Here is an 8,661-nt window from a genome sequence, read left to right as displayed (position 1 = left end):
AAAAAAAAAAAAAAAAAAAAAAAGTGTAAATTAGAATCAGACTCAACCAGAAAGCCCAGGCTATGTCAGGATTGTGGTTTACATTGTAATTTTAGAGACAAGGCCTTTTGTATGTTCAGTGACATTCTGGAGTAAAAGTGCATGGACTCAAGTGGAGGAGAAGAGATGGTACTGAAAGAGCCGTTTGTCATGGAGAGCAATAGCAGCACACACTAACTCATCTTGTACATTAAAGGCATGACCAGAGAGGGGCTGCCTAGCCAGGATACTCTGTAGGGTTCAAATGCCTTCCAAGACAACCTGCAGTTGCAATGTCTCCCACTTCAAACACTGCAGACAGCCATACACACTTCTCAGGGCACGAACACAGAAATGAGTGGGCTGCTCAGCCACGTGGAGGAGCAGGCCACTGGTGCTATGAGGCTCTCATCATGAGCCTGGGAAGAAATTTGACTGGGAGAGAGCCTGAACCTATGAATTGGCAGTGGAGATTCTCCTTAGAAAACTGGTAGACCCACGCATCATCTTGCACCTTGGTGAAGGTCCCTGTCTACTGGGTAAAGCTGTTACTTGCCTGATACTTGCCATGACTGTTTGCATCTTGTTAGGGCATCCACATTCCCACACATTTGCATTGTATCCAGGGGCTTGTTCACTGCAGTCCAGCAATGATAGGCTGCAGCTCACACGGTTTGCTGCAGTTTCACAACAGCTTCATCTGATGCTAAGACTTGTACCTGTCCTTCAAAGATCTTATCTTCCTTGTAATGTAGCTAATCTCTGATCCCTGCAGGAGTTCTGTGTTTCTACTTGGCTATAGAAGAATGGGGAGAAAACAATAAAATAAAAGTAATGTCCCTAGATAAAGAAGACTACTGATTCAGGGGCTCAAATAACTGTTTATTTCAAGATTTTTATAGGAAGATGAGTCAAATCAATGCACCATGGGAGACAATCTGGAAGAAAACAAGTTGAATGGATTTCTGCTTAGCTGTGAACAAGTGAGTCACCTGGGTCAGGCCATAGCAGTGCCTTCCAACAGGTGCTCAAGAGGTCCCTGAGCTGAATCAGAGGGGGAAACTTGCTTTCTGGTATGCCTGTAGGCCAAGAATGCAATTTTCTTGGAGAGTGGCTGCATTGGTCAGGCCTGCTCCCAGCTACAGCATCAAAACCAAGCTTCAGGATGCACTTCAGTCAAAGTTGGAGTGTTCTCTGGAATTAATAATAAAATAATTTAGGTTGGAAAAGACCTTCAGGATCATAAAGTCCAACCATCAGCCCTGTGACCATTAAACCACCTTCCAAAGCATCATGTCTACCCCTTTTTTTAACATCTCCAATGACTGTGAATCCACAACCTCCCTGGGCAGCCTCACCACTCTTTCAGTGAATAAATTTTTCTAATTATCTAATCTGAGCCTCCCCTGAAAGACCTTGGCCACATTTCCTCTTGTCCTATCACTGGTGACCAGGAAGATGGCCACCAACGCTCACCTCACTACAGCCTCCTCTGGTAGCTATGGAAAGCCATGAGGTCTCCTTTCATCCTCCTCTTCTCCAGGCTGAACAGCCCCAGCTCCCTCAGGCTCTCCTCATAAAACCTGTTCTCCAGCTTAGTTGCCCTTCTCTGCACCCTCTCCAGCACCTCAATGTGCTTCCTATACTGCAATGCCCAGAACTGCACACATTGCTCAAGGTGCAGCCTCAGCTGCTGGTCACACTATTCCTGATGCAGGACAGATGCCATTGGCCTTCTTGGCCACCTGGTCACACTGCTGGCTCATGTCCAGCTGCCTGTCAGTCAGCATCCCCAGGTCCCTCCCTGCTGGGCTTCTCTTCAGCCACTCCTCCCCAAGCCTGTAGCGCTGCCAGGAGTAGTTGTGGCTGAAGAGCAGGACCCAACATTTGGTCTTATTGAAAATCATGTCACTGGCCTTCATCCATCAAGCCTGTCCAGATCCTTCTGCAGAGCCTCCCTGCCCTCTAACAGATCAACGCTCCCACTCATCTTAGTGTCATCTGCAAAGTTACTGAGGGTGCACTCTATCCCTTCACCCGAACTGTCACTGAAGATGTTGAACAGGAGCAGCCCCAGCACTGAACCCTGGGGTCACCACTCATGACTGGCTGACAACTGGGTTGAACTCCACTGAACACAACTCTTTGGACCCAGCCATCTGAACAGGTTTTTACCTAGCAAAGTGTGTGCACATCCAAGCCACAAGAAGCCAGCTTCTCTGGGAGAATGCTGTGGGAAAACTTGTTGAAGGCCTTGATAAAGTCAAGGCAGACAACATCCACAGCCCTTTGCTCATCCAGTAAGCAGGTCACCCTGTCATAGAATGAGGTGAGATTAATCAAACAGGACCTGCCCTTCATGAACCCATGCTGACTGAGCCTGATCACCTGGTTGTTCTAGATGCACAGCATGATGATACTCAGGATGATCTGCTCCATCAGCCTCCCAGGTACTGAAGTCAGACTAACAGGCCTGTCATTTCCTGCATCATTCTTCTGTCCTTTTTTATGTATGGAGGTTACATTGCCTGGTTTCTAATTCCCTGGTGCTTCTCCAGTCAGCCAGGACTGCTGATAAATGTGCCCATCTATGTGACATAGCAGGTCACTGACCATGTCCTCCTGAATTATGGGGGTATCGTTCTGGTCCTGGTCCCTGTCCCCTAGTTTAGGGAGCTGGATTACCTTTATATAACTGGTCCTCTTACTAAAGACTGAGGCAAAGAGGTCTTCAAGCACCACAGCCTTTTCCTCCTCTTTTGTCACCTTGTTTCCTCCTGCATCTAATGCAGAGGATGCAGGGTCTCCCTGGTCTTTCTTCTTTTAATATATTTATAGACATTTATTGTTAACATTTACCATAGAAGGCAGATTAACTTCTAGCTGGGCTTTGAGCCTTCTAATGCCCTCCCTGCAAAGTCTCACAGCATTTTTGTAGTCCTCATGAGTGGCCTGCCCCTTTCTCCAAAGGCCATAGATTCTCTTTTTCTCCCTGAGCACTAGCTGAAGCTCCCTGTTCAGCCAGACTGGTCTTCTACACTACTGTCTTGTCCTAGGGCACGTGGGGATGCCCTGCTCCTGCACCTTCAGGACTTCCTCCTTGAAGACCATCTAACCATCCTGCACTCCTATACTCTTCAGAGCAGATTTCTAAGGGATTCTAGCAATCAGGCTACTGAACAAGTTAAAGTTTTCCCTTGGATGTCTAGGGTTGCATTTTTGCTCCCTCCCTTCTTCCCTCCCCCTCCACTCCCCTGCCTCCTGACTCCTCCTCGCATCTTTAAGAATAGAGAACTCTAACAATTCATGGTTGCTGTGCCCTAGACAGCCCCCAGCCTTCACATCTCCTACCAATTCTTCCCTGTTCACAAAGAACAGGTCTAGCAGGGCACCTTCTCTGGTTGGTTCACTCACCAGCTTTGTCAGGAAGTTATCTTCAACACATTCTAGGAACCTCTGGGACTGTTTCCTCTCTTCTGTGTTGTAATCCAACACACATCAGGGAAGTTGAAGTCCCCCACAAGAACAAGGGCAAATGACCAAAAACATAAGGATTGGACACAGGGGATACATTGAGGGGGAAGAAAACCCTCCCTGTGGTCTGGAGACAGCTGGCTATGCAGTGCACCAGCCCCCACTGAGCTTCTGGGACACCTGTAGTGGTATTTGGAGCAGTACCAGGCAGGGGTATCTACCACAGTAACTCTACAGCCCTGCTTCTCCACCCCCGCTGTGGCCATAGCACCACAGGATGCTGCCCCTGCAGTCTAACTGCAGCAAACTGGGCACACTGCTGCTCCCCAAAACATTTGGAGACCAGCAGGGTGAGGGCTTCTTTGTTTCTGCTGTGAGCCACAGCTGCTTCCCCACGGCCTCTGCAAGCTGGTGTCTGAACCTACAGACTTCAGCTGTCTGCTCTGGTACCACGTGAGCTCCTTCTTGGGTAGCATTTGCATCCTTTTGCCATGTGTTTGCTTTTGTCCACGACCAGCCCCCTCAGCCTGAGCTAAGCTACTGACACTCCAAAGGAACACCACTTCCAGCACCATTTCACCATTGTTTTGCAGTGGCAGCAAATACAATCATAAAATCTCTTCAAGTACTGCATGCTGTCTGGTACTGGAAAATACCTTGTTTGGACGAACTAGCTAGAAGGAAAAATCTTGTGGTTTTGCTAAGTGTTCTCCAGCAAAATAAGAGCAATTCTCCATTATTCTCACTTTTGTTGTCCATCAGTTATAATAAATGCAGGAGGTCTGTAGGTTTAAAAGATGAAGAAGATCCATTATCATCTGGGCCAAGTAACACAATTCAGTGGTTTTTCACTGAGCTCAAAATCTACTCCATGAAGTTTGTGTTTAGTTACCCTAAGAGTCTGGGTTTCCTAAAAACTCTTCCAACTGTTATCAAACTGTACTTTGACTCTCATCTCTTTTTTCTCTTCCCTTTCCTTCACCCTTTTATTCAAAGGATGAGAAGAATCAGGTGTTGATCACAAATGCGTGGCTGCAAATGGTGAGTGACCTGTGTCAATAGAGAAAAAAATTCTTTCTAACAATTATCTACTGAATGTGACTTCTTAGCTGAAAAGTAAGGTTGTTGGTTTTTAACTTGTCTATAATGTGTAACAAACAAGCATTTTGAGCCCTTTGACAAATCCTTTGAAGCTTGAAACTGAAACGCAGGAGACTACTTGAAACATTTTGACTCTTCTGAGGGAGAAACCAATTGTGTTGTTAGGCAGGTGGATGTAGGGATCTAGTAACAAAGAGCCCAAACTTATGGTCACACTGTAACAGAAGGAGAGACTTTTCAAGGTGCCCAAGGCCAGTGACAGCAACTTGTTGTGAAGGAGTCAGACACCCAGTAAGACCCAGGAATCCAGCACTCATGGCTTCTGGGAAAATCCCCACCGCTGTCTGAAATGGGGAGCCAAGGATGTCCTCATGGGCAACACACCAGTAAGATCCCCAGCACTTGCCCCTGAACACAGAAGCCAGGTGGAGACTGCTTAGGCTGGGTGGTGGGGTGGCCAGGGGCTGCAAAGTGCCCGTGCTGCTGGCAGTGCCCAGGCACGTCAGTGGGAACTGCCTTCCCTTGCACTTTGCAGGTTCCTTCCATAAACACTTATGAAGGAAAAGCAAAACTGATCTTCACTGATGGCTTTGGTGGAGGAAGTTTCTTCTCAGTTCTGCTGCTGGTCACAAACAGCGGGAGATATGACCCTTTCCTATGGTATGTAAACTGATCTCCTTAGTAAAGATGCAGCTCTGGAGGGAAAAGCCTAGACTAGAATGATTGAATTAATTCTGCTTTGACTTTAGCAGCCAGACACTGTAATATTTGTGGTAATGGGTGCAGCTGAACAGACTGTATCTTCCTTAACTATCTTCTGGGATATACAGGAGAAATTAGTTGCTTTGTATAGCAAAAACTAACCCAGATCAACCTATAAGACTACAGGATTGTTGGGACAGCGCCTATGGGTGTCCTGTCCCTTGCAGAGGTGTTCTTCAGTTATAGCACTGGTAACTGTTTCCCTTGCAGCCCCCTCATAGAGATTTGCTGTAAATCACAAGGTTCAGAAAAAAAAAAAAAAAAGCTGTGCTTGCACCTTTCTAGAATTAACTATTTGTGTTGGGGAGAGGGAGGAGGAATCAGAAACAACTGTTTGGGACCTAAAATTCACTTGCCTACCTCTCACAGAAAGATGGTTATTGAAAGAATGGCCCGAACTTCGTAACAGATTAAATTATTTCCACCAAAGAGGGACTGTGAGACCATGGTCCACATTCCACCGATGACACCCAAGCCATTCAAACCACCTCAGCTCAGAACCATCAGGCCTCACGGAGGTGCCTACTGCCAGTGTTTCTGCCAGCCCACCAGAAAAGGTCTGGGATTCCTGGCTGCTTTGGGCTGCAAGGTGGAGAGGTTAGACACTAAATTAAAATACAGCTCCCACAATTCAGTGTTCCAACTGTAGATTCCTCAGTATATATGCCAATAATTAAAGCTGAGCAATTAACTGTTCTCATACTGCTGCTGTTGCTACTGGGAAAATCCATTCTGTTCCCATAATATTCCAGATAACTTAAAAGACTTTTACCAGCTCATATAATCTGATGTATGTATTTGCCAACAGTACTGGGTTGATGTTTACTTGTCCTGGGATCAGTATGAATACCCAGGGGTGCAGAACTTGCGATTTCCAGCGGACCAGATTTGGGTACCAGACATTCTTCTGTATAACAGGTAAGTGAGATGTGCAGTGGCTGGTGGGAGCCTAGAACCAGAGCATTAGGTGCTGGAAATCAGCCACATTCCACTGATATCCTGGGGCTTTTGCCATCTGGGGACTTGGCTCTTGCTCTTGATACAGTAACAATAAAAACAAAGAGGCACCAGCTAATAGATTTTTTTTTTTTTCAGATAACTAACCTAAATCTTGCTTGCTGCAGTTCTGCAAATGTCTTCCAAACCTTTTCTCAGTGAATGCAGAGAGAAAACAACCCATATTCTCCTTATAATTAATTAACATGGCTCTCCTGGAAAATTATCACGTGTCTGCCATGGTGTTCCTGCCTTAACCAAACAAACAGATTTTTCTTCTCGCTTTCCTCATCATTCACATTTTGTAAATCTGTCCATCACTTGTCTTCCCCTCTGAACACTCTCTAATCTGTCTTTCCTCCTCCAGAGCTGAATACATCTTACTAGTGAACACTTTTGCAGTTTTGAATTGTATGGAAGATCTCTAGACAGACATTTCCTTAACACTTTCCAGGAGGAGGGGATTTTGGTTTTGCTCTGATTGACATTGTAGTTTGGCATTTAGTTTTTGGTCTACCACAAACTCCAGATGATCTAACTTTCTCTGAGAGATGTAAGGGTAATACTTTGTAGTCAACCAGATTGAATTTCATTCTACTGGTTTTCCCAGTTCACCAAGATTAATTTTCCATTCCAAACCCTCACCACAAGATATTTGAAGGAGGCTTGGAGTGACCTGGATTGTTCAGGTGTTCATTTGTACTTCAGTTTTACTTTATTACTTGATTTCTTTTCAGAAATCTATATTCCTTTACAGTCTCCTTATTCCTTTTCAGTCTCTAAAAAGAAGGTGTATAGCCTGGTACATATTATGGTGATGTGTTTATAAGAACATGAAGTGGCAAACACTTTCTGAAATTCAGATATATCATCTGATTCCTCTTACTGATTTAGTAAGAAAATTAGATTGATTTGATGCAGTTGACCTTTGACAAATTTGTGCCAGCTGTTTTCCTCTCATTATCTTTGAAGTTAAGCTGATGTGTCTATAATTTCACCTTAAAAATAATAATAATCAAAATTCTCTTTGATTTTCCCTAATCCACTGAGTCATTCCCTGTTCTCCATGAGTTCTCACAGTTAATCATTAATGCTTCAGAGGATATTTTGGCCAGTCCCTTCAGTTCTCAAGAGTAAGTTTCATCAGCCCTGCTGACAGGAATCTGTCTTATCTATACTTCTCTAGCCAGTTCCTCTTCTATTCTGCCCTGGACTCCTGTCACTGTGTGAGGATTAATTGTACTTCACAGTTTGTGAACAGTGAAGCACAAAGGGTGCAGGATACTGCAGCTCTCTGCACCTTGTTTCCTTTCCTGCCACAGCAAGTAATGGTTCTATCTGGTATTTTGTCTTTTCCTTGTTCCCTTGTCATTATAAAAATATATCTTTCTGCCTTTTATGCCTTTTTATAGTTATCACTCGTTCTGCACCTATCTTTTTCAATTTTATGCTGTTGGTTTTGGGCTGGGGACAATACTGAGGACTCAAACATGAATGAAGAGCAGGTCACAGGAGGGACATAGGGCCTGAATTTCCAACATCTGCTTGTGAGATGTGTGTAAGATGGTGTAATCATGCAACACAGACCTGCACGTAGCTCTGACAGGCAAGGTTCTGCAGCATCAGCCAGGGGAACCTTCCATAGTTAATGTCTTCCCAAGAGATGCTCTGGAACAAGACCCCAGGTCTACTCCCTAAAACAGTTCTTATCCTTGCCTGGCTCATTATTCCCTTTTTCTTTTTTTCCTCAGAACTGCCAGAATCCCAAATAAATTATCTTTGCTTGGCCCCTTTCACCTGGTTTCTGCTCTCAGAATCTCAATGAATCTCCTCCTACAAGCCCCAAATATAAAACAACTTCTCCCCAGTGCTTTCTTCCATTGCTTCAAGTAAACCCTTGGTCCCTTTGCATTCTAAGAGGCTGCAGAATTGCTTTCTCAGGCCATGTCCTGGTTTGGGCCAGGATGAAGCCAATTTTCTTTTTACTGATTTTTTTCCTTTTACTGATTTTTTTCCTTCAGTGACGTCTCTTCTAAGCAGCACACTTGCTGAAATTAACAGCAAGTTTTCCAGCCAGAGGAATGTTTATAGTTACTGCAGAGAGACCAAGGACATTTTGCTCTGCGTGTAGAATCTGCTGCTTCAGACACTAAAGAAGCTGAAGGGTCATATCTACAGCCCTCCCGTAGGGAGGAATGGACTAGACAGATGACTGAAATTGGCCAAATGAAGTGTTCCATCTCATATGCATCATACTCAGTATAAATTCAGTGATCACGGAAGTTAAGCTCTCCTTTGCTTCCTCTTCTG

General features: G+C 44.8%; 1 protein-coding gene across 1 annotated transcript in view; it reads left to right on the top strand.

The window, feature by feature from the left end:
* The window catches only part of LOC104394214 (neuronal acetylcholine receptor subunit alpha-7-like), a 59,596-nt gene that overhangs the window by 30,862 nt on the left and 20,073 nt on the right, over positions 1-8,661 (top strand). Inside the window, exons 3-4 of the mRNA XM_010003784.1 lie at positions 4,489-4,533; positions 6,164-6,273. Of these exons, the coding sequence (XP_010002086.1) occupies positions 4,489-4,533; positions 6,164-6,273 (155 nt within the window). The remainder of the gene's footprint in view (positions 1-4,488; positions 4,534-6,163; positions 6,274-8,661) is intronic.

The sequence above is a fragment of the Chaetura pelagica genome, unplaced genomic scaffold (genome assembly GCF_000747805.2).
Source record: "Chaetura pelagica isolate M959 unplaced genomic scaffold, ChaPel_1.0 scaffold241, whole genome shotgun sequence".
NCBI classification, from domain to species: domain Eukaryota; kingdom Metazoa; phylum Chordata; class Aves; order Apodiformes; family Apodidae; genus Chaetura; species Chaetura pelagica.
The sequence above is the reverse complement of the archived record's forward strand: the minus strand, read 5'-3'. Positions and strand labels throughout refer to the sequence as shown.